The sequence below is a fragment of the Carya illinoinensis genome, chromosome 2 (genome assembly GCF_018687715.1).
Source record: "Carya illinoinensis cultivar Pawnee chromosome 2, C.illinoinensisPawnee_v1, whole genome shotgun sequence".
Classification (NCBI taxonomy): Eukaryota; Viridiplantae; Streptophyta; class Magnoliopsida; order Fagales; family Juglandaceae; genus Carya; species Carya illinoinensis.
The window spans coordinates 33344435-33370867 of record NC_056753.1 but is presented as its reverse complement, the minus strand read 5'-3'; the positions used below and the strand labels follow the sequence as shown (position 1 = coordinate 33370867).

Sequence of the window (26433 nt, the reverse complement as noted above, 5' to 3'; positions counted from 1 at the left end):
AGTTTCGTGACGTGGCAGCTGCTGATAGGTCTGCCACATCATCGGATTAACATGCTCAGAATCAGCAATCTTGGACAATAAAAGAGGACGAAGAAGCAAGAAACAGCCACTCGAAGAAGCAGCGGTAACTATACGGGCTAAAGAAAAGAAAGAAGAGGAGTCAAGACGTGAGAGAGTCGTTGTGGTGTAAGTGATCACACACATAGAGAACGGAAATGGGGTGGATAGGTGAGACGATGGACTCTATCAAATCCCTTCAGATCCGCCAGGTCCTCACCCAGGCCATCAGTCTCGGTTCTCTACTTTCTCTCCTTTTCTCCCCCTCTACACCCATATCTATACTTATTTCTGTAGCTATACGTCCTTCTATACCTTTATTTAAAAAAAAAATATGTGCTTCAAATCGTCTTGCATGAGGAACTTATTTGACTATGCTCTGTTCTGGTGCTAAGAAAATGTGGGAATAAATCAAAAATTGAAGCTTTGAATGATGTATACTGTGTCTATACATTAATTTATTGAGTTTCTTTAGCCGTGAATGAATGTTTGTCTATACATTAACTTGATGGGTGCCGATCGAGTTAGTGTTTTGAACTATGTGCAAAGGCAATATAAAATGATTTCCTCGCTCAATTTTTGATAAATTGTTATGCTTTTGCACCAGGCATGATCGTTACTTCTGCTTTAATAATTTGGAAGGCATTGATGTGTATCACTGGCAGTGAGTCCCCTGTTGTTGTTGTACTTTCTGAAAGCATGGAACCTGGCTTCAAGAGGGTAAGTGAATCGAATGTGTGGAGGTTTCAATTATTTTTATCGAAGTATGGTGTTTATCGAGTAGTTTTGGTGTGGCTTGGAATCTAGAACGTACTCTTTTTTCGTAAAACTACTTCGGCAAGAATTGCGTAAGACCCTATACTATTATTAAAGAAGGAAGAGAAGAAAAATCTCTTCTATTCTCATTTCTTATTTCTTTTTTCAAAATTTACAAGGGGTAGTGATTGGTTCTTTCTTAAGCAAAGTATATTCACATAAAATTGTTTTCTACGATGAGAAGGCAATGGGGGAGAAAGCCATTGCATATATGCATGCAATGTACCATATTAAATGTATCTATTAACATGGTCAATCCTGTTCTTGGCTTCTTGCATTGCTTAACAAACTATAACCTCATGCAGGGAGACATCTTGTTCTTACACATGAGCAAAGATCCTGTTCGTGCAGGGGAGATTGTTGTTTTCAATGTTGATGTAAGTTTGTTTTAAAATTTTTGCCTCTTTTTTGCATACTTTAGTGCATTATGATTTTTGATTTGTTTGTACAATGTTGATAGGGTTCTAGTAGTGAACACACTGGGTTGGAACCGTCTCCATTTTTTTTTATTAGTAAATAAGGATTTTATTGATAATAGGCGAAGCCAAGTACATGGGAAATATACAAGAGTCACACCTAGGCATGACTGTCTAAAAATACAAGAAAATCATGTACATTCATGCCATTAAAGTCTATTACAATCGAGCAATGGAATAAAGTGTGTAGAAAACAAGTTTAAAGCTCATCCATTATTCGTTCAAGATCCTCAAAGCTTTGACCGTCCCTCTCCATCTGTATGCACCACCATAGGTAGGCCGGTATCATCTTCCATGTAGCTGCAACTTGAGAATTACCCCGAATTCCTTGCCAACTAGCAAAAAAATTCAACAAACCTTCTTGGAATTACCCAAATGAGTCCCACTCTTGCCAATATATCGGTAGCACTAACCCAATACAATGAAGCAGCATTTCCTTAGATTATCTAAGGTGAGAATCTTTCCTAAGGAAGCTTTTAAGGGGGACTTAGTCTTCCATATGTTCTTCCATGAGAATGTTCTTGTAGAGTGTCATAAACGACTTATAGTATAATTGTACAATAAATCTCCCCTTCTTGGAAGCTGACCATATCATCTTATCCGCTCCTCCAAACATTCTACAAGTGTGTAAAAGATTGAAGAAATTTGTAAATGTGTCAATTTCCCAACTCTAAGGAAAATGATGTTCCATTGGGGTGAGCCACTAGAGAGATCCATAAGCTTTGCTACTGAGGCCTCCTTTCTTTGTGCAATGTTGTATGGTATTGGGTTGGCTTCTTTGAGGATTTGATCTCCACACCACATGTCATTCCAAAATTTAATTCTAGAACAATCCCCAACTACAAAACGTGTTGATCGATGGAGATTGGTCCAGCCTCTTTCCAAAGCCCCACCCCATGTGATCCATTCACTTCATTCGAGCACCATCTTCCTAACAATCCACCATATTTGAAATCTATGATCACCCTCCATAAAACTCCCATTTCTTTGTGATATCTCCATAACCATTTACCCAACAAAGTTTTGTTGAAGACCAACAAATTCTGAATTCCCAACCCGCCTTCACATATAGGGTTACAAACTGTAGTCCAATTCACCAAATGATGCTTGAATTCTTCGTCTATTCCCCCCATAGGAAATCTCTTTGCAATTTCTCTAACCGGTGAGCCACCTTGCATGGTATTGGAAATAAGGATAAGAAGTAAGTAGGCAGGTTGGAGAGAGTACTTTTGATCAATGTAACTCTACCACCTTTGGACAGGTAAAGCCTCTTCAAACTCACTATTTGCGCTCCATTTTTTCCAACACCCCATCCCAAATAGATTGTGACTTAAAGGAGGCACCCAATTTTAATCCAACACCCTGTCTTCATTTTTAATCCATAGAACATGGTGGACTAGCATAATTGCTTCATTTAGGAAATGAATAGTTATGGTGCTGTTGGGTTATCATTTGGTGTCTGCCTAGTCATGTTGATTGTAGTATAGGCATCCAATAAATAAAAGGATTAGATAGAGCAGCAGAAGGGGTATGCCTTTTCTCCAACTGAGAAGAAATCATGTAACTGATGATATTACTATAAAATGAAGCTAACTTTAAAGAATCCCCTGGGCAATTTTTTATAACATAAAAGCTGAGAAATAAAAGAAATGACGTAAGCTAGTTTTATGTGAAACCAACACTGCTTAAATGTCTAGATAATTCACTAAGTCTGTGGAAATTTATTCTAATCTTGGCACTCCTGCTCTGTATCTACAAAATCATCATCTTGGACATTAAAACATGAAAATAGAGAAACAAACAAATGAGTCGAAGACTCAGTAATTGCAGATCATACTGTAAACTTAACTTAGTTTTAACATTAGGCTTAATTTTGAAAACTGACATATATCGTCACACATTGACATAACATATATATCATTCATTAGTAACATGAGCGGAATCATACATAATCATGACAATAAATGTAACGTGGATGCATGAATGATTGACTCCATGCATTTCCTAACAATCATACACGACTTGTTCATCTTGTCTCTCACTTATTTAGTGACCATCATTACATGTGTACATCGGTCCAATTGTCGTTGACTGTATATAACATATCATAACATGTAGTGAAACATGCGTGAGTCCTTGTTATCACTTAACATCTGGTGTACCATACTTGAGTCCATGGCACCACATAACGTATCATAAAATGGAGTGAAACACACATGAGTTCATATTATCACATATCATATGATGAACTATGCGAGTCCATGATACTTCATAACGTATTATAACATGTAGTGAAACACACATGAGTGTGTTATCGCATATCATATGGTGAACCACGCTTGAGTTTGTGGCACCCCATAATATATCATAACATGTTGTGAAACACGCTTGGGTTTGTGGCTTGCACATCCACCCATCACATAAGACCAATTTTAAAGTTCACTCGTCATTCATGTGTTTTCTTACTAACTTTCATAATGCATGTGAACATGTTTGACTTCATGAATTTACCTGGCATGACATACTCTTGTTTATGGCATAACATTATGCATGACATATTAATATGAGTCTTACACCACATAGCATAACATGGCATAACATGATCTAAACATTACATGGCATACATGTGATTTTCATAACATCTCATCCCTCTAACAATCTATACCAGTATAGCATCACAAGCATATCATCGTAATTCATTGAGATTCGTGAAAAGTGGCCTAACCTTGACTTGGCTTGTAGTGTAGCGTAGGTAAACATCGCATTTTTCATGCACAATCAGAATAATTATAGGACACATATAATTATGATCATGCTACTTACCTCTTAGCGTTGCTTCCACAATCTCATGTCGTAGCTTGTGATCTATACGAGGCACTAATTGTCACTAACGTTTCTTAAAAAAACGTGTCATATCATTCTAATTGCTTGAAATCATACCATAGAGATAATTTAATAAATATTCACTTATGCTAAGATTAATAGATAGTAATATTATTTAAATAACATATTCATTGATTTTCTATTTAAAATATAACATAATAATTTTATTAAAAATCCAATTAAATAGGCAATTGGAATATTAACTAAAATAATAGGCTCAATAGTATACTTTAAAATATACTTTAAATTCCTTAAATATTTTTTTTATAAGTAAAAATATTATACATATCAATAGGAGTAACCAAGTACACTAGATGTATACAAGAAAACATCTAGCCCATACTAGCTAGCCCCAAATGATCCAAAAAGCCCATGAAAATTGGAAAATCTATCCAAACTACATCAAGCTCGAATTGGAATTGAACACACCTCCCTAACCCCAACCCCTGTAAGACTAATACTCTACCTGAAACTCCCTCTACGAGGACGTCTTCATAATGCCCTCCCTTTTGTCTTCCCTCGACTTGAGCTACATCCCTTAGCATTGTAGTTGATTGCCCAAGAAAGACACTTTAACTCTCTTCTTTTCTTAAAACTTGATTTGGTTTCAAGCGAGTTGCCCACCTCTATCGTAGTGAGAAGTGCTTTAAATTGCTCTTCAAATCCTCCACATGAAAGCCTCACAAGATGCTGAATCTTGTTAACCTTATGCAAAACTCAATCTGATGGTGAACCCGCTATGTTGTTTGTCGGAGGAAGAGAAACCAGGGGAACAACATTATCCCCAGACACAGTTCCCAATTGCTCTCTCGACCCTAGACATTCCTCCTCACAAGGCACCAACGATAAACATGTAATTTCCTCCTCGCAGTATCCTGCATTCAAATCCCAAAGCTCCTTAAAAGCTTTGTTGCTGTCCACTGTTGCTGTCATTAGAGGTTCCTTCACCTCCAACATAGGTTTCGTCATTCCATCAATGAGAACATTGATTGTAGGTGCTCCACCCTTCGAAGATCCTTTTTGTGCCACTTTGTTAGCCCTAATACTACCTTAGGAGGCATAGAACAGGTAGGGGGAGCACTACCTTCTGTTACCCTATTTTCATCTTTTGAAAGAAGCTCGTTTGCTTCTTTGAAAGTACACAAAACCCTAGAAGGACCCCCATCTTCAACTGAAAGTGAACCTTGGAAAAAGGTACCAACCCCAATTGCAACTAGTGACTGAGGGCAGTCAGACGGCCAACCAGCTTGAACAGTGGTGTTGGCGTCTGACGACCCTATATGTGACAGTGTCGAAGTGCCCTTTGCTGGCACACTTGAGGCCTTCAAACCCATAGGATCTACCCCAACCCCCCTTGTCTGTTTTCAACCCACCACCCAAACCCATGACTAGGTCTTACCCCTTATCCACATTAATGGTAAAATCTCTCACATACTCCATAACTCTCGTCAATTGAGCTTTAACAGTCCACAAAGACCCCCTCCACTTCTCTCACACTCAAATACTCGACCGGGGCAGCCATTCCACCCTGCACCACATGGTGCTTACCCCCAATTTCTCCCAATTTCACCCGACAACCTTTGTCTCCTACAAGTGTCTTACCCTTTCTTTATGCCGTGGAGCTATTCTCGACTGGACTACCCGCCAATGACTTCAACATAGATGAGGCACCTTCGACCGAAGGAAGGCCTTCCTATTGTCTTTCAATCAACGAACTCCCATCTTTTTGCATGCTTTAGAACAACGGCTTTGGACCCAGTGACACTTCGAATGGAATTTAGAAAACCTTTCCATCTGATGCCATTTTCCCCTTTATGGATCATCAACAAACATTTCCTCATCCCATTTCAGAATTCTGAAAGTTGCAGAAAACTTCCCCTTGAGTTGATATGATGTCAAATGATGAGAACTCCATTACCCATCCTTAACTCCCTGAAGAATCCATCATGACAGATGAGTTCTAAATAATGCTCTATCCCCTCACCAACCCATGAAGCTATCATCCCACATAGGCACATGAACTTAGCTATCCTTTTATTATGTTTAGAGAAGCGAAAGCTATTCCCTCCCTTTTTCGTTAAAACGGAAGTTTTTTATTCCACCTTTAACCACATCTCACCTTCCATCTGAAACGAATCAGCGCTGCGCGTCATCATCCTTTGGTCCCAACTCATAGCATCATCTCCCAAAACATCAAAGCTTCATCTCACATTGTCATCTCAGGCATCATCTCCCAAAACATGTAGATCTGATTTGGGAGTGGTTTCCTGAGAAAATCCGATCGCCGGAGGGAGGACTGATGTCGGAGTGTCCTTAGGGGAGTCACCTAAGCCCGACAATATTGTCTGTGGTGGTGGAGGCATAGATCCGATGGACGACAGTCTGAGAGATCTCCTTGACGATTCTGAATCTCATTGTCGGAGGGAGGACCGATGTCGAAGTGCCCTCAGAGGAGTCGCCGTAGCCCGTCAATCCTAGAAGTGCCCTCAACAAAGACGATGGAGTCTGTTGGCCTTGTTTGTGGTGGTGGTGGGGTGTCTTAGGTGAAAGGTGACACCGGTCAGTGCCTTAGGTGAAGGGTGACGACGGGGTTAGCCTTAGGGTTTTCTCTCTCTTTCTTCTAAATTTTGCAGGATCTGTTAGAACCAACTCAGCTCCTTCCTTAAATATTTCTAGTAAAAATAAGTCTATGACTAATATATATATTCAATTAAAAGCTAAGCCTATTTAAAACAACATACAAGGGATTTTCTGAAAAATACAACCAGCCCATCCCACTATAAAACATAAAACACATCCAACAAGACTTAGCTTAATAAAAGGCATTTTGGGAAGGTTTTTTTTTTTTTTTGAAGATAAAGGAAATAAAAGAAAACACATAGGCTTACGGGGAAGGCAGCACGTCATGCAACAAAGAGGGAACTGGGACTCACTGAGAGAGGAGGTTGATGCGATGGAGGCTCTAGGTGGCTGGAAGTCACGGTGGCGCAACGGGAGGTCCCTCTGAACGTGTGGTGAGACACAAGGGAGAGAAGAGAAATCAATCTGGTGCTTCGCATCGAGAAACGGCAAGGCAGAGGGAGGGAGGGAGGGGTCGATGTGGCTTATTGAGGGAGGAGGGATGCGTGACTGAGTTCAGGTGGCTAGGTCGGTAGTTTTTGGGCAGTGTAGGTGGTGCTCCGACATCCTTTGTGGTCTATGATGGTTGGGCAAAACATAGGGCCATTTTATTATTTATAGTGGAGAGGAGAACAACAGGGGGGGTTTAAGGGGTCGACACACGTCGTGAGTGGAGGGAAGACTTAGAGAAAGTGCTACGGTAGCTTCTGTTTTCGACGTGGGGCTTGCTGTGAGAATGGGTTTGGCTGTGAGTATGGGTAGTGGCTAATGGGAAGGTTTTGGCCACAAGGGAGCTGCTGGTTTGATGGTTAGGAAAAAGAGAGGATTTATGGGATTTTGAGGTGAGAGTTGGTTTCCAATTAGGAAACTATTCAATTAGGAAATCAAACAGAGAGATAAAAGGGGTGTACCATCTACCGAGTAGAGGAATTCTATTAAAATCAAATTACTATCTCAAAACATATAATAATAATAATAATAATAGTGATTATAAAAGTAATAATTATAAGCCCTAATTTAGGACCCGTATGTTACATATATGGTTGGGACTGGGTGCTAGCAGAAGAACTTCTTAAGTTTTGATCAAATTTTAGTTGTATTGCTTTTTATCAAGCATGTCTTACCTGAGTTATGGACATCTTTTGAGTATATATTAAAGATGAACTGATTCTTGTTGAACCATATGCCCTGCTCAAAGAATAAATTGTATATTTTTGCACAGGAGCTGGGAGATTCCCTTTGACGGGCTGAGTGGGATTTGCTTTTATATTCTTTCTTGGCCAGATAAAGCACGATTTAGTTTTCATGCATTATAGTTGGTTCATTATGTAAAAACCAAATTCGACCTGCAAAAGTTCAGGTTTGCAAGCCAATTGAATCTTTATTTATATGAAGATATTATTGCTCTCCAATTTTGCAGTGTTTTAGCATGCATGGATGTCTATTTAAGTTGTTTTTGTTCTTGAGATGTGATGCTCTCTCTCTCCTTCTCTCCCTCTTTCGTCTCTGTGATAATATATAATTTTCCTCTTTCATTTATATAATTTTTCAGGGTCGCGACATTCCAATTGTCCATCGTGTAATTAAGGTAAATACTTTATGCAGACCTTATCAAAAAATTAAATGTTATTGTAATGCTCACTGAGATCTCCATCTTAGTGTACTCTTACTGAGTATAAGTAGACTTTAAGTTGGTCTCTAACGTGTTCAACTATTGACTTGTAAGTATAGTAGATCCTGTGTATTCGAAATTAGCCAACAGAAGTGCGCAATTGGATGCTTTAATTCATCTGTTGACACCTGACCCATATAGATGATGATGCTTAGCGGCATGTAATGTTCTGCTTAATTACTCATAAAAAAAAATGTTCTGCATAATTTGGCACAAATATTGGGCCAGATCAATGTATGAAAACATGAGATGTTTTGATCTGCATTCTTGGTATAGAGTAACACATAGAATGTTTGCTGTTGCTCATAGGGTTGACTCTATAGTTCTTGTTCCCTGTAAAATGTTTTTTGTTACCACCACTAGCCCTCAGTTCAAATGAAGATAATCCCATTTTTTTGCTCCTGTTAATTTTGGCTTACTTGGTAATTTCTCTCGGTTAGTGAAAAACTCCCCTCATCCCAGCCCCTTTTTTTCTTGATTAGCAGATGCTCAATTCAACTTAACTAAGCCTTAATTCCAATTTACTTGGGTTGGTATATGGGTTCATTTTTTTTTGGTAAGTAACCATATTTTCCTAACTGAACCTAATTTTCTTAAATAATTGGAGTTGGGAGATACCTGGAAGAAAGCCAAATTGACTGGGGTTGGTATGTGGAGCAGTTTATGGTAAGTCAACTCTGTCCTTGTATAGCACAGTCACTTAAGTACAGTGCTGTTTGTTCTGAAGACCCAGTCTTCTCTTTGTGCAGCTGCATGCCTGTCGTTTGTTACTCCAGTATGGCTGATACCCATTATCTATAAATGGCTTGGGGATCTCTAGAAATTGATCATTGACAGTATTAAAAACATCCAAAGTTTAATTATTGTAACTATAATGCTCCAAACATACCTATAAAAAAAAAGGTCACAATGCACCAAACAAATGATACATAGTCTGTGGCATTATAATTGCTTATGAAAATAGTTTTAAAAAGATTTATTGCCAGGAGATTTTGGGATTGTGAAACAAGATATGTTACATGACAGGAGAAATCTGGACTGCAATTAATTTCTAAGAGTGCAATTGAGACAATTTTTTTGGCATTTAGGCAAGAATTGTTGGGAGTTAACTGAAAGTGACATTTTGCACATTCCATTGTTACTGAGCTTTTGCCTTTTCTTTAGTGAGATGAATGAGTTATGATCAGTGTTGTTTAGTGAGTCTAAATCGTTGATTTTTCTTACAGGTCCATGAAAGGCAAGATACTGGCGAGGTTGACGTCCTTACAAAAGGTGCCAGATTTTGGAAAATTAAACAATTTTGTTTGGAATTTAGTGAGCTGGTCCATATAATCTCCCAGGGTCTTAGATGGGGGTTACATGTGGAGGTGGTCTTGTGTCATTGTTCATGGGTTTTTGATAACACATAATTCATTCTCTCTCTCTCTCTCTCTCTCTCTCTCTCTCTCTCTGTGTGCACATGAACACGTTAATTGTATTATAACATTGCCTGGTGTATTTTGTGAATCATCTGCCATAATGCTAATGTTTTTCCATTGTTATGAATTATTGTCCATCTCAGGAGATAATAATAATAAGGACGACCGGGTTTTGTATGCTCATCGCCAGCTCTGGCTTCAACAGCACCATATAATGGGCAGAGCTGCAGGGTAAAAACTTTCGGCGATACTCTTCATCTCTTGAATGTTTTGGCTTATACTTGCAACATGTTAGCATAGCGCCATGTGATGCATGAAGTCATTGTAATGCACCAGCATACATATACACACCACCATCCTCCCCAGACGGGGTATATTTCTAGGGCAATTTGGATGTATCATGGTTCTGAAATTATCATTAATTATGCCTCGTTTGGGAACTTATCTCAACTTATCTTATCTCATCTCCTTTCCAGATATCACTTAAACACAATCACTTCAACTTCAAATTTTCAACTTTTTCATCTAATCATATTACCTAACTATTACAATTTTCCCAAACTTCCAAATAAAATACAAAAAACAATTCAATCTTTTCAAATTCCAAAACAAAAATAATATGAAAAATATTATATTCTAACAATATTTTAACTTTATAATGTTTTTGTTCAACTTTTTCTCTCTTCTTTTCGAAAACCCAATAAAATATCTTGATAAAATAGAATGCTGAAAGGGTGAATCTGAAATAAAATAAATAAAAAGAGCAGGCACCTTTTTTCCCCTCAAATTTGAAAAATTGATCTTCCTACTGCTTAGATTACATTTATGTTGCTGGCAGGTTCCTACCTTATGTTGGCTGGGTGACGATTATCATGACTGAAAAGCCAATTATCAAGGTTTGATTTAAACCCTTGTTGCTTAGTTTTGATAATTTCCATTGGTCTGTAACTGTTGATTTAAACTTATTAGAAAGACACGACAGGCAATCAGAAATGTCACGAAATCCCCCCCCGCCCTTGGGGGATGCCCTCAGCGATGAGGAACATCTACTAGAGTGTATGTGTGGCTTGTTCAGAGCATGGACTGGGACAAAAGAAAAGAACCCATTTTTCCAGTATCAATGATCAGTACCAATAAATAGGATAAAATGGAAAAAATCCATTCACTATATAAAAAGAATCTATCATATTTTTCTATTGTTTATCAAATTTTATGGTTTCTATTGGTGTAAATCGTAAATCCAAGCATCTCAATTTTCAATTTAAGATGAAAAAGCATTTCCCATTGGTAGCAAATGGTTATCCATTAAGCAGGGAAAATATTATTTAAATTAAAAGGCAAAAAGATTATGCCCTTACTCTTGCAACATCGGACTAACAGAGTCAGCTGCACAGCTAATCTTCTTTTCCTCTTTTTGGTCAGTATCTGATCAATATATATATTTTTGGTTGAAAATAGCATCTGAGCAAATTTGGTTGGTAGCTGTTTGTCCTTAGTATCGATAAAATAGTAGAGTTCAACCTTAGAATCCCAAAACTGACAGTCTAAAGTTTTGATTTTTATTCTTCGCATGAAGTTTCTTGATCGGTTAAATCTTTAGAATCCCAAAACCGTGAAGCTATTGAGTTTTGCATGGGAAGTCATATGTGCAATTTCTCTCTTGCAGTATATTCTTATTGGTGCATTGGGGTTGCTCGTTATAACATCGAAAGATTGAAGAATGAAGCAATTTCAAGTCGTGGTTGATCTCCAATCAAAACCGTTTAGCGGCTGCTGTGCTCTTCTTGAATGTCCCTTGTATCATTGTATGTTGGGAGTTTTAATTAATGATAGTAAACCAGAATAGTTGTTTAAGAGCGAGTGTTTTGCTTTTTCTCTCAAATCTTTACCCAAAATGTTGCACCTGTGATAATCTGTTTAGGGAGGCCGGATAAAGGATACAATGCCTTGCTACTTTGAAGGGAAAGGTACTGTAGAAAGCCTTAAGGATATGATAATTTAGGAAAATTATTTGTTAATCTCGAACCATAATACTTTCTTTCATTCTATCAAAAAATGTTATGCCATTAAACTTGCATGTATGAACACCAATTTTTAACGACACACGACATAATCTAAAATCTCGAACTACATAATTACTCAACAATTTAACAGGAGAAAGGGCAGAGATGAGAATGAAAAATCAAATTGGGTTGAGCCTAAATGAGAGTGGCAGGCAGACAGGAAGATGTTACTAATATTGAAGATTCTGCATTTGATGGATGATCCGATGGTATGATATGTGAAGCTCATATATGATATATGGCCGTCCTCTTTTAAGAAGTGACAACTGCTTCAAGGAAAATTAATAATATATATATTAATAATAGCAATTTAAACTTATGATTTTACATCAATCATATTATAATTCCTTATCTTATTTGTTTTGCTCTACACCTAAAATTATTTTCATTCAAGTTTTAAAATATGGATGTCTCAATAAAATTAATATTTTGCAAGTAAATAAGTAGCACGAACAGCAATTTAAAATCTTTTAATTGTTTTATTTTGAGGAAACTTCACTTTTGCAAGAAGCAAAACAATTTGAAGTGATCTTATGGCAGGGCAAACTATTATTATTCTTGTTGTTCTTAACTTATTATTATTATTATTATTATTATTGGTAATTCGGAAAGGATGAGTTTACGGCAAAAAAATAAAATAAATAAATAATAAAAAATAAAAAGATAATTATTTGATAAAGAATATTGTTAATATGTTTTCTTATTTTGACTGCTCATGTATTTAATTTTGTTTATTTATTCATTAAAAAAATAGATTTTACCTAGGGGCTGCGCTCAGCAGTCACTGCTAGGCGGCTCCTTAACAATACTCTTTGAGAAATGTTTGAGACCAAAATTTGTTATGACTAATCACTTTTAACCATTCTAGCACTCCACTTCCTTATTGTGAAACCAAAAACCTAACCCCAAAGAGAAATTCTTTTCTTAAGCCTATTTTTTAATACACTGGCCACGCCTCCATGTTGGTAGGAGAGGAAATGACCAAAAGGACCAAACCCAACATCTTGCCTTCTTGTCCCGTCGTCGAAAGTCCGTGACCTAGCGTTCCTCAAATCCAGTTCTCCTCATGTTACATTCCCGTGATCTAGCCTTCCTCAATCCAAGTTCTCCTCAACATTTGGTCTTCCGATTCGAACATTTGTAGGATTTATTTTCCCATTCGCTTTTGTAATTCTTTATGAGACAATAATAGCAAAGAAAAATTTTTTCTGTATTACAAGAATAGCAAAGAGAAGCTTCTCTGTATGACAGCTGCTTTGCTGCTCTTAACAGGATCTTTACTAATCTAGAGTGAGTTAAGAGGGTCATTTGGAGGTTGTTGTTGTTTGCTAAATGCCACCGATAGATGACTTGACAATGTATCCTCAACTGAAGCAATTTTATAGGGAGTGTAACCACTTCTAAGCTGTATTGTTGTTTAAAGATGTTAGCTTTGAGTTAGATTGTATATATTGTTGCTCCTTCAAGAAAGTCTATCAGATTCCACTTATTAACTAAAACTTGTCAAAAGCTCAACCATTAATAATAACTTTTCCATTCTTCTGCAATTAGTCAAATTGAAGAACGCAAAATGATGGAAAAGTGAAAAACAGAGATGAACAGAAAGAACCATAAAAACAAGTCAAGAATTTCAACACGGAGGCGTGGCAAAGTCATTTTGAGAAAAGACATGAAAAAACCGGAAGAAGAGTTAGAATTTCTCTCCAGACTTCGTCGCTTGGAGAAAATATAAATTTATGAGCAATGCTATATATAGTCGTGGAATTACAAACGCCGTGCAATCGTTTTGAAAAAGAGTGGGATCTACGATTAAAAAGTTAGTTTTTTTTTTCATGTGGATCCCATATTAATTCATTTTTTTCAAAACAACTGCATGTCACTTGCACAACCACGATTATAAATATCATTTCTCTAAATCTATTGTGCTGCTCCATTGATAACGTTCTAGTTTTTATTTATTTATTTTTATTTTTAAATTTAATGAATAGGGAAGTAATTTTTAGTATATTAATGTATTTTGTTTTAATTTTTAAAAATATTAAAAAAATTAAAAAAAAAAAAATTGAAAAGTGAACTAACGGTAAAGTTTAGCTGGCGCGAAAAATTCTTGCTAGAAGGCTAGAAGCTCCTCTTAATGAATCAGCTTGTGAAATATCTATTTTACCCCCATTTAAATCACAACCTTCCTCTCCCTTGCTGCTCACCCACGACGGATTACATTCCCCTTTCTCCCCCCATCTTCTTTTTCCGGTTTGGCCTCCTCGTCCACCTCCCAAGTCTTTCTCCCGATGAACCGCTTCACGGAGTAGAAATTGTTCTCCGGATTCACCAACGCCTGCCTCTTAGCGATCTTCCCTACCAGCCCGTCCCCGTTCTTTGTGTAGGCCACCACGGACGGCGTCGTTCTCTGCCCCTCCGCGTTGGTAACGATCGTCGGCTTTCCGCCCTCCATCACCGACACAGCTGGTGTTGTGGCAGAAACAGCCCCCAACTCTCTCATGTCTAAAACCCTTCTCTCTCGCATCAAACCCCTTCACAGACCCAAACCCAAACCCATTTCTTCTTCTTCTTCGTCTTCTTCTCCATTTCCCTTCAGGCCCTACGTCAAACTAGTTCAAGACTGTGTCCAAATCCTCAAAAACCATGAAAAATGGGAGAATTCCCTCGAAATCCACTTCGCCGAATCCCAAGTCCTTGTTTCGGACATTGCCCATCACGTTTTAGACAGAATACACGATGTAGAACTGGGTTTGAAGTTTTTCGATTGGGCCTCGAAGCGACCGTATAGTTGTTCGCTCGATGGATATGCATATTCTTCGCTTTTGAGGCTTTTAGCGAGGTTTAAAGTGTTTTCGGAAATTGAATTGGTGTTGAAGAGTATGAACCTTAATGAACTAAAGCCGACCCCTGAAGCATTAAGCGCTGTTATTCGTGCGTATGCGGATTCGGGATTGGTAGATAAGGCTCTTGAGTTTTATTTTATGGCGGGTGAAATGCATGCATGTGTTCCGAGTGTTTATGCATGTAATTCGTTGCTTGATGTTCTTGTGAAGCATCGGAGAACTGAAATCGCGTGTCGGGTGTATGATGAAATGCGTAAGAACTCTTGTGTGGATAATTATAGCACTTGTATCATGGTTAGGTGTTTGTGTAAGGAAGGGAAGGCCAATGAAGGCAAGAAGTTGATTGAAAATATGTGGGGGGAGGATTGTGTCCCGAATGTAGTGTTTTACAATACACTCATCGACGGGTATTGCAAGACAGGTGATGTTGAGAGTGCTAGCAGGCTTTTCAAGGAGTTGAAATTGAAGGGATTTTTACCTACATCGGAGACTTATGGGGCTATGATATATGGGTTTTGCAAAGAAGGGAACTTTGAGATGATTGATCGACTTCTGGTGGAAATGAAAGACAGGGGTTTGAACGTTAATGTTCAAGTTTATAATAATATAATCGATGCCCAAAATAAGCATCACCATACAGTTGAAGCAGTGACGGTGATGGGGAGAATGATTGAGAGTGGTTATGAGCCGGATATTATAACCTACAATACGCTGATAAATGGTTCTTGTAGGCAGGGGAAGGTTAAGGAAGCTGAAAAACTTCTGGAGCAGGCATTGCAAAGGGGATTAAAGCCGAACAAGTTTACTTATACTCCTCTTATACATGGCTATTGTAGACAAGGAGAATACTTAAGGGCTTCAGATTTGCTTATTAAGATGATGGAAGAAGGGGACAAACCCGATTTGGTGTCTTATGGAGCTCTCATGCACGGACTTGTTGTTACAGGGCAAGTTGATGCTGCATTGACAATGCGAGACAATATGATGGAAAGGGGAGTATTGCCCGATGCTGGCATTTACAATGTTTTGATGAGTGGACTCTGCAGGAAAGGAAGGCTTCCTGCTGCAAAGCGGCTACTTGCTGAGATGCTTGACCAAAACATACAACCTGATGAATTCGTTTATACCACTTTGGTGGATGGATTAATCCGAAATGGTGACATTGAGGAAGCAAAGCAACTATTTGAGCTCGCCATTAAAAAAGGAATAGACCCTGGTGTTGTGGGATACAATGCCATGATAAAAGGTTTCTGCAAATTTGGAATGATAAAGGATGCATTCTCATGCATCAGTAGAATGAGGAAAGGGCATCATGCTCCAGATGTCTTTACTTATACCACACTTATTGACGGATACATAAAGCAGAATGACTTGGATGGTGCACTGAGGATGTTTGGGCTGATGCTGAAACAGAGATGGAAGCCAAATGTGGTCACATACACCTCTCTCATTAAGGGGTTTTGCAGTACCGGAGATTCCAATAGAGCTGAAAAAACTTTTCGAGAGATGCAATCTTGTGGTTTGGAACCTAATGTTGTCACATACAGCATACTTATTGGGAGGTTTTGCAAGGAGTGTAAACTTGCAAAAGCAGCCTCCTTTTTTGAACTGATGCTGATGAACAAGTGCGTTCCCAATGACGTTACGTTTCATTATCTTGTAAATGGGTTTGCAAATACTCCACCCGGTTTAATTTCCAAGGAATGCAATGAGCTTCAGGAGAGTAGTAAGTCTATGTTTCTAGACTTTTTCGGAATGATGATGTCTGATGGATGGATGCAAATGATTGCGGCATATAATTCTATTATTGTTTGCCTTTGCCAACATGGAATGGTTAAAACTGCTTTACAGTTACGAGATAAGATGATCAGTAAGGGCTTCCTTGTAGATTCTGTTTCTTTTACTGCCCTGCTGCATGGTATTTGCTTGGAAGGAAGATCAGAGGAATGGAAGGAGATTATCGCCTGCAATTTGAACGAAAAGGAGATCCAAACCGCTGCCAAATACTCAGTTAAATTAAACCAATACGCAAGTCAAGGAAGGACGTCTGAGGCTCCACTTATTGTACAGACATTGATTGAAGACAAGAAGTCTAATGATCCACGATTGGAAGATCCAGAGCCTCAGTGAGGTGGTAAAAACTGAAAGACCTCATCGTGGTCTGTGAAAATCTGTGGACCATGCATCACAATTGTCTGTAACTACATTTAGATATTAATGAGCCACTTATGTGATAGTCTCGAAATCTTTACTCTCTCCTTCATCAGTGTGAGTTTCAAACACACCTTCTGCTGTACTGTGATGGACAAACATGTAGTATGAAGAGACTCTTTGGGTTCCACGACTACATGGTAAAATCTTGGTAGGCAATTTCTTATTGGTCCGTTGCATTTATTTGTTGATTAATTTATTTTGAAGTTTAGAGATAGCTTCTTTTGATATTGAATTAATCTCAGTTTATGGTTCTTGTGCAGGCTGTTTGCTGCCATTCTAGGAGAAGTGAAATCAAATAGCTGCTCATACTCCATTTCAGTTCTGTTTTACTGTACGTTAACTGTCTTGTTTTACAAAGGCAACTTCATGATATCGGAGCAAATCTTTAGATTAACATGATAGTGAAGCAGACTTCGACTTTCAAATTTTGTGGTTTTTTTTTAAGTTCTTTTTAATTTATTTTTAATTAAGTCGCAAGTTCACTTAACTGGTTTTGAGAAGTCTCTCCCACACTGAATATAGCTGGGTTCATTGTTGTAATGCTCTTTTTGACGTGGTATTCAGAAGAAGTTACGAGTTAGCGGGTTTGAAGGTTAAAGTTTTGCATGCTTAATCATTGTTCTGAGTCCTTGTGCCTGGGATCCTTGAGATATTCTGCGCTTGGATAGTGAGACCAATGGTGTCTGATTGCCTAGTAATTCTATAGTTTTGTTACACAGTGCATGCTCCTGTTCAAAGTGTAACGTACCAGTTTCTTCACATTATGTGTTTAGAGTGGCATTGAACAGCTGAGTCCAATATGTTGTGTTATCAGAAAGGCAGTGCCAGTTAGCTCCTATGGCGCGCAGATAATGTTGTATTTTATGCTAAACAGCATGCATTGAATATGGTATCTGTTATTTAGTGTCGTTGAGGTTTCTGTGATCACATTTATTTCTAATGTATGTATTCAGATGACAGCTTCTTTGATCACATATGTTTCTAATGGATATGTTCAGATGAAAATTTTGCTCTCTTTAAAACTATGTTTTATCAGCAAACTATTTGTAGCCTTCCGTGGTGAACTGAGTAGTTATTGTGACAGTATGATATTAGGGGGCGTTATGAGGAGATCAGGCCTCTCCGTTTCTGTACTTGTCTGACGGTTTTAAAAATTTTGGTACTCTGTGAAATTAACTTGAAAATAACATCCTTAACAAGCCCTTCTGTTTACTTTTTTTTTTAAAGCTATTAATACTGTTAATGGATTAATTATGGACTTCTGAATGCATAGAGATTATCATCATAGTTGATCAGTGCGATATATGTAATAAAGCATTATAACAATGTTTAATTGCTCTGTTGTTATAAGCCATACCATTTTTTATAAGCATAAAATGTGACCAAAATGTATAAAGTACAATACAAAATTACTTTTGGCCACATACGTTTTTTGTTCTCTTTCTCAGTTTTGGCGGGGACATGAGTGTAATGATGGCTGGATCATTCTTCAAGTTCAAATTAGGAGATATAATTAATCTGTATTAATTACTGAATGGGTGGTACATTTTTCCCCTGCAGAAATTGGCAGACTACATAGGTTTGCCATGCCACATAGCTCGAGGTTGCAAGTACTGTGCAGCTGATCATCGCTCTTCTTGCCTTGTCAAAGTAGAGGACAACAAACAGTCCTCAAGGTTTGACACATTATCTGCTCTTCCATGTCTTGTTTCTTGCGAATAAAATTTGAAGGTTCTTCAAAATCCAAAATGGCTGCAAGATGATTAGGCATTTTAATTTCTTCCAAATATGGCAATCGGAAATTCAATTCATTCCTTGAGCCATATTGTTTTGTTTGGCTAAACAATTCTGACCTCAACATTGGTCATTTTCAAGTTTGTGCACTTATGTTTGCCATCTTCAATCCAATGATGGTGTACAATTGATAGATGCGTACTCATTATTAAGGTGTATCATGTTTGATGCTCTGCCAGCTTGAACTTTGTTATTTAGCTATTATTTTTTGCATGTATTAGGTTGCATTACGTTTGGACTCCAATAAATGCTTGATATGAGGGCAGTTTGTATGGCTTTTCCTATACTATTCCATGCCTTGTTGTTTTATGTTGGATTTTTTGACAGGGAGTATGTAGTTGATCTAGTTGGGCAACCAGGAAATGTTCATGGTCCAGATTCCTCAATCAATGGAGGATCACTTTCTTCAATGCCTTCACCATTTCAAAGTTCTCATCTAAAAGAATCCAGATCACATGCGTGCTCCTCCCATAAATCCTCTATTTTCAGGTGTGATACATTTGGCATACCTTGGACGGTTTTTTTCCTATTGATATTTATTATTTTTATATTAAGGGCCAAAGGATAACTCATTGAATTGAGGTGGAGGCCTCAATGTAACTATATCGATTCATTGAGATGTCTTGGTCCAGATAAATCCAACCAGGGAAAGATTTTGATAACTTAGTTTGCAATACAATACAAATCCTGTAGACAAAACCTTCATTAAAATGATTATGAAATGTAACTTAAAATAACTGAGATTGTGAGGCATGCAAACAACATGTACGTACAGTAAGTGTGCATGTATCTTGAACTCTATTCTTCTCAGGTTAAATCCTATGCTAAAAACTTGCTGTTTTGAAGTCTGGATCTGATGTTGTTTCTCTTGTTTGTTTATTTTAAAATCGGATTTTGATGTTTTGCCCTCTGAAAGTGGTTCGGCTGAAATGGTTTCAAACACGTGAACATTGTGCACAATCTGTGTGCATGTACCTTGAACTATATTCTTCTCTGGTTAAACCCTGGGCTAAAATCTTTCTGCTGTATATAAATCTGGATTTGTTGTTGTTCCCGTTGTTTTCTACTTGAGTTTTTACACTCTGAAAGAGGTGGCTGCAATTTCAATTTTCTTTTTGTTGGCGTCATCGGAACCTGTCTGTGGTATGAAATCTCCTCCAGTTGTCTTTTGGCTGGACTAACGTATTATATCCTTCACATTTTCATCACTCCGTTCTTAGTTAGTTATAACTATAAATGGTTGTATTGCAATCATGAAATGACTGAAAGAATGGATTCTTTGTTCATTGTTTTTGAGATTTTTCTGCTACGTCAAAACAAGACAGCCTGCTTCATTTATTTTACATCAATGTAATATGAGATGTCTGAGTATGTATCCAATAATATGGCAAGCCTACATGGCAAATGTTGTCCGTCGAAATCGATGATCAATTCCTTGCATCTCGCTTCTATGCCAAATAAATTGAATGTCTAGACATTCAAGGAATAGGTTTATTGAATAGATTAATTGATTTCAGGTACTCAATTCTTCAAGAAACCCTAAATCATAATTATGTGGCATACAATGCAGATTGACAAAGAGAGAGTTCTTTAATGGCCGTCAGTATGTTTATATCTTCTTCAAAATGTTTCTTTTTTGAGATGAAATAAAAGGTGAAGCAGTTGGTGCTTTTGAAAAAAAAAAATGCATTTAAATAGATAGTGTTCTTGAATTATTATTATTATTATTATTATTTTTATAAGCAGATAATGTTCGTGAAAATGATATCACTTGGTACTTTAAAACGTGACGTCGTTGGAAACGGGAATGTACTTAGATGTCGTTCTTCACCTATGGACGATATTTTCATTTGGTTTCATGTTTGTTTGTTTGAAACCCCAAGGGGTTGGCTCAAGTGGAAAAAACCTTGGGCTTAAGGGCATGCTCTCCCGGGTCTAAGGTTCAAATCCTCTTGAGTGTAAATAATTTGTAGGAGTAATCGGACTAAGAGATTTTCCTCTTGAATTACCCAAGGTGCACTTGCGGGAAACTCTTTGTCGAGAGCTTGTGCATCCCTGTGATTAGTCGGGATGTTATTCCTGGACATCCAGTGCCAATAAAAAAAAAAGTTTGTTTGTTTGTTGTTGGTTTTTTCTTTCTGATTATTTTCCTTGGGCAAAAAGATAGGAGGGAGCAACCAAAGCGGTACTCGACATGCTAGAAATTGGACAAGAGGAGTCTAAACAAGTGGATTTAGGCGTTTTTTGAAGTGTGATAATGCCACTACTTGTGTTACTAGGCTAGAAGAAGCGAGAATTTGCGTCAAAATGGACATATCTAAACCTCTATGTCATCACTTATGGTTGGGCCTCTCGGGGCCTGAGTCAAGTCATTATCAAGAGATCGTCTACGAATCAATTTTGGCGTTTTGTGGATGGTGTCAGAAACAAGACCACCTTGAATTGAAGTGTGGATTTAAAGAAAAACCTATGGAGAAAGGCAGGGAGAAGGTGGTACAAGAGGATGTTGGAAAGGGTATTTTGAAACAGGCCTAGAAGGTGATTGGGTCAAAAAAAGTTCTTGAGGTAGAGAATGATCTTGCAAAGGTGGATGAGCGTAAATCCAGATGAGAGGCGATTCTAGTAGGCATTCGCGATCGAAAAGGTGATGGGATTCAACATTTACGTTCTTTTCGCAAGTCTAAATGGTGAAGTGTTCTATCAGAAACAATTGCATCTTGAACCAGATTCAGGTTCTATTTTGCATATGAGGGAGGAGCTAATGGTAACTACAAGTGGTTTGCTCTCAAATGCTAGAAATATTAATTTGCATTGGGATGTCTCTCCTTTGAAGACAAACAAACCAAATGAAAGTTGGTTTGATCAGTCTGAAAAGGAAGCAACTATGGCAGATTTTGATGATCTTAATGATGGCTTTTTGTTGCCCAGATGCTTATTGAAAGTTATAGATGAAGGATTGGAGTATGAATTATGTCGAGAAGAGGATAGGGTTGTGGAGGAGGAGGAAGGTATGGTTGAGTTGGAGAGGATGTCTGGAAATTCTGTGTCGGATAAGGAGGATGATGATATGGAAGAATTGGCTATGAAATGTTATGAGTCGGATATTGATATTAATGTGCCGATTAAGCATCTTTGGGGTTTAAAAAAAAAGAAAGATACTGTAGTGCTGGAAAGGACTACACGTTCTAATAAACCTTATTAATTGATGAATATTCTTGCATGGAATATTAGGGGTATTTTTTCGTCGAATGCTAGAATGCGGTGTATTATGAATAAATATAGGCCATCGGTGGTGGCCTTACTAGAACCTTTTCTTTCTATTAATAAGTGCAAGTGTTGGGCTAGGTGGTTGCATCTTACAAATTATTGTCATAACATTGAAGCTGGAGGTAAAGCATGCTTGTTTTAGGATGATGGGATTGAATTTGATTTGATCTATGTTATGGATCAGGCACTATCTGGCTGGTTTTCTTGCGGATCTACTTGTATTTTAGCTACTTTTGTGTGTGCTAGCTGCTTCTAACAGCAACATCGTTCTCTTTAGTGCTATCTTTGTGATATTAACGTGAATGGTTCTCCTTGGTTTCTTGGAGGAGATTTTAACATAATCTGGGCAGAAAATGAGAAACTTGGTGGTATCTTTCGGTCTTCTCTAGCCATTATGGAGTTCAATAATTGAATACAAACATGTTGTTTACATAATATTCCTTCGACTGGTCAGCGGTTTTCATGGTGTAATGGGAGGTTAGGGGGTGGTAGAATTTGGACTCGGCTTAATAGTGTTAATGAATATTGAGTTTTTGGCCTCTTTCGCAGAGGGAGGATGGAATATTTATCTAGAACATCATTGGATCACTGCCCAATGATTATTTAATTGCTTCGTGATCGACAAAGTAGGCCTCGACCGTTCCAGTGCCAATGCATGTGGTGCACTCATTCTAATTTCTTGGAAGTTGTACGTGAATGTTGGGAGCATGAAGTCTCTACTTGTGCTATGGTGAGGGTGAGTTTGAAGCTAGAAAAATTGAAACGGGCATTGGGGAAGTGGAATGTTGAAGTTTTTGGTAGGATTAAGTTGGATCTTAAAGCTATTGAAGAGGATTTGGTTGCTTTAGAACATAATGTGATTGATAATTTCTTGCAAGAGGCTGAGGCCAAGTTATTGTTATGTAAGCAAAAACATATTCATTTTTTTCATCACCAAGAAATTATGGGATGTCAAAAATCGAGAATTAAGTGGCTTTAAGAAGGTGATTCGAATACGGCGTTCTTTCACGCGTTGTTAAAATGTAAAAGGAAGAATAATTTATTGATCACATGATGCTCGAAGATGGTCGGATTCTTAATACAGCAGATGATGTTCATAATGGTGTGGAAAATTACTTTCAAAATTTATTTTCGACTTCTATGGTTTCTGGGGATGAGGAAGCTATAAGGTTATTAATTCCTTCAATTTCAGATGAGGAAAATTTTCTTTTGTGCAGGTCTCCTTTGATGGAGGAGATAAAGGAGGCTCTTTGGTCGATTCCTCAAGATAGCAGCCTAGGTCCTGATGGCTTTTTGGCAAAGCTTTTTCCAACATGCTTGGGATATTATTAAAGAAGATTTGTTGATCATGGCAACTTAATTTTTTGATGGAAAGCCGCTCTCTACTTTTTTGGGTGCTACAAATATAGTGTTGTTTTCAAAAGTTGATGCTTCATATAGTTTTACTAAATTCCGGCCCTTAAGTTTGTGCTCAGTGGTGTACAAAGTGTTGACAAAAATAATGGTAAGAAGTTTGGCACCGTTAATGGGGAAATTTATTTCTAAGGAGCAATCAGAATTCCTTAAAGGGTGTAGTATTTTTTTTAATATTGCCATTGCAAAGGAGTTGGTCCGCAGTATAAATTGCAAGCTTGAGGGGGAAATATCATGATCAAGATTGATATGGCCAAAGCATATGATAGGGTTAATAGGAAATTTTTTATGGAAGTTATGAAGCGATTGGGTTTTTCAGCGAAATGGAGGGACCTTGTTTCAATTGTATCTCTTCTCCTATGTATTCTATAATGTTGAATGAGATGATTAAGGGTTTTTTTAAGCCTTCTCGGTGTCTTTGACAGGGTGATCTTTTATTGCTGTACTTTTATATTTTATCTAAAGAGATTCTCTCTCGCATGATTCGAGAAGAATTTAACAAAGGTATTAAGCCATTCAATCCTCTTGGAGGAGTGCTGATTAGTCACTTGTTTTATGCGGACTACCTCCTCATTTTTGTTGATGGTGGGAAGCGATCAGTTCGGAAGATTATGAACACGTTACATTCCTATGAAGCTATCTCAGGCCAACTTGTAAGTCCTACCTAATCCTCTATTTGCTTCTCAAATAATTTTCCTCTTAGTAGGAAAGTGGAAATGCTTCAGACTACAGGATTTGTGGAGGGGAAGTGGCTTTGTTTTTATCTTGGAGTTCCGTTACATGTTGGGAGGCTTACAAGCCAATTGTTTGATCCATTGCTTCTCAAAGTGCAGAAAAAACTTGCGGGATGGAAGAATAAAATTTTGTCATTCAGGGAAAAAATTACTCTCATCAAACATGTCCTAAGTAGTATGCCCATTCATATTTTATCAGTGTTGAATCTTCCAAAAGCTGTGTATAAAGCGTTAACTTCCATTTTCTCCAATTTCCTTTGGAGTGCGGGGGAGGATTCAAAAAAAAAAAAAGAAAAAAAGAAAAGAAAATGGGTAGCTTGGCGTAAAATTTGTTTGCTGGTGGAAGATAGTGGTTTGGGTATCCCGGATCTCTCATAAGTGCAATCCTCATTATCTATGAAATTTGCATGGAAATTGCTCGTTGGAAATTCCTTATGGGCTGAATTTTTTAGAAAGAATTATGTTGGTGAAGCACACTCGACGTCGGCGTTGTGTAACCAATGGGGTACTAGATTTTGGAAGGGTATTTTGTCTGTGCTTCCTTTGGTGATTAGTAATACAAAATATTTGGTTTGCCGTGGGGATATCAACATCTAGTATGGTAATTGGTTGGGAGATGGAGCTTTGGCAGCGTCTTTTGAGATGAGGGGAGATCCTTCTCTGAAAATTAATTTGGTTCTTGCTAATACTATTTGGGATGCACCCAGGTTACTTGAACTTTTACATGAGGAAATTGTAAATAAAATTGTGGCATCACAGGTGCAGTTGAGAGCTGGTAGTGATATACTTATTTGGACATCGAAGGCTGAAGGTATTTTTAGCACTAAATCGGTTTGGGAGATTATTCGTGAGAAATGAACTTCTTGTCCTTGGAGGAAGTGGCTTTGGCATGAGTATGTTCCTAAAAAGATGTCATTTGTTTATTGGAGAGTTCGGAAGGAAGCATTACATGGGAATGATTTGATTATAAAGCTTGATATTCCAATAGTTTCCAAATGATTTGTTGCAATTCTACTCAGATTGAAATTATTGATCATGTATTGTGCGAAGGTGAGGTGGTGCAAAAAGTGTGGGAATATTTTGTTGCTATTTTCGGCACAAGGCTTCCTCAGCTACGTCCTTGGAAGGGAGTTGTAAATGTCTAGTGGTTTCATGCGTCAAAATTGTCTCAAGCTGGTTTGTGCAAAGGCATTACTCCCATTTTAATTACTTGGGCTCTTTGGCATTCAAGGTGTGTGGCTCGTATGGAGGATGTGGCGTCAAATTGGGAGGGTTGTGGTCTGTATTGTGAAAGGTCTTTTACTGGATATTTCTTCTTAATTCCAGCTCTACACGGCTATCTAGTAGAGATGAAAGCTTCCTGAAGGAGCTTAATTGTCGTATTGTGCCTATTTCTGTCAAACCTTCCAAGGTAGTAGCTTGACCAAGACCAAGGAGTGAATGTTTCGAGCTTAATGTAGATGGTGGTTCAATGGTAATCCAGGATTTGCAAGTGGTGCTAGCATTATTCGAGATGATCGTGGTCGTGCCTTGGCGGGTTTTGTGCACTCATATGGTGTCTCGACTAATATGATTGCAGAGGGTCGTGCTTTATTGGAAGAGTTGAGAATGGCGCATCAACTTTGCATTACAAACTTAGTGGTTGAGTCGGATTCTAAAGTAATGGTGGGTTGGCTGAAGTCTAGTGCTTGTAATTTTTGGTACCTACGGGATTTTTTGGAAGAAATTCAATCCTTACTCCGGCTTTTAAACAATCGCATTTGTTGCATTTATGGAGAAGCCAACATGGTAGCAGATTTTTTTAGCAAAGGAATGTACTAAAAGTAAGATTATGGATTTTGACGAAAACGAGATTGAAACTGGATGTTTGTGTGGTCTTTTGCAGTCGGACTTTTTGGAATTGCTTTATTTACGTAAATAAGTCCAAGCGTCTTGTTTGGATGTATATGGTTATTCTTCCGCCTCAGTGAGAGTTTCTAATAAAGGTTTTATTTAAAAAAAAAAAAAACCAAGTTTGAAGTTGAACCCAGACAATTTAATGATTAATAGTAACAATCTAAGATGAATCCTTAGGTGAAAAAGGCCAAATAGTCTCAAGTAAATTCATATCTAATTTCGAACTCAAAATCTAGTAAATGTCAAACCATTTGAGAGCAATCCAAAA

The 26433-nt window shown here is 37.8% G+C and overlaps 2 protein-coding genes across 6 annotated transcripts; both read left to right on the top strand.

Moving 5' to 3' along the window:
* Window positions 1-96: 96 nt before the first annotated feature.
* LOC122301117 (signal peptidase complex catalytic subunit SEC11C-like) lies at window positions 97-11959 on the top strand. 3 transcript variants are annotated; one of them, XM_043112218.1, is made up of 8 exons: window positions 97-294; window positions 665-777; window positions 1179-1250; window positions 8404-8439; window positions 9750-9795; window positions 10085-10172; window positions 10780-10837; window positions 11608-11959. In XM_043112218.1, exons 1-8 carry the CDS (start codon window positions 216-218, stop codon window positions 11656-11658), a joined length of 543 nt encoding a protein of 180 aa, XP_042968152.1. In that variant the 5' UTR covers window positions 97-215; the 3' UTR covers window positions 11659-11959. The 3 variants fall into 3 exon arrangements, with proteins under 3 accessions (XP_042968152.1, XP_042968154.1, XP_042968155.1); XM_043112220.1 differs by having other exon boundaries at window positions 99-228; XM_043112221.1 differs by having other exon boundaries at window positions 114-269.
* Window positions 11960-14182: 2223 nt separating this feature from the next.
* LOC122301116 (pentatricopeptide repeat-containing protein At1g52620) lies at window positions 14183-26110 on the top strand. Of its 3 annotated transcripts, XM_043112216.1 has the most exons (5): window positions 14183-17209; window positions 17322-17392; window positions 18622-18737; window positions 19183-19344; window positions 23340-26110. In XM_043112216.1, the coding sequence occupies exon 1, from the start codon at window positions 14503-14505 to the stop codon at window positions 16975-16977; it is 2475 nt and encodes an 824-aa protein (XP_042968150.1). In that variant the 5' UTR covers window positions 14183-14502; the 3' UTR covers window positions 16978-17209; window positions 17322-17392; window positions 18622-18737; window positions 19183-19344; window positions 23340-26110. The 3 variants fall into 3 exon arrangements, with proteins under 3 accessions (XP_042968150.1, XP_042968151.1, XP_042968149.1); XM_043112217.1 differs by lacking the exon at window positions 23340-26110 and having other exon boundaries at window positions 14183-17198; window positions 19183-19700; XM_043112215.1 differs by lacking the exon at window positions 23340-26110 and having other exon boundaries at window positions 19183-19700.
* Window positions 26111-26433: the final 323 nt, after the last annotated feature.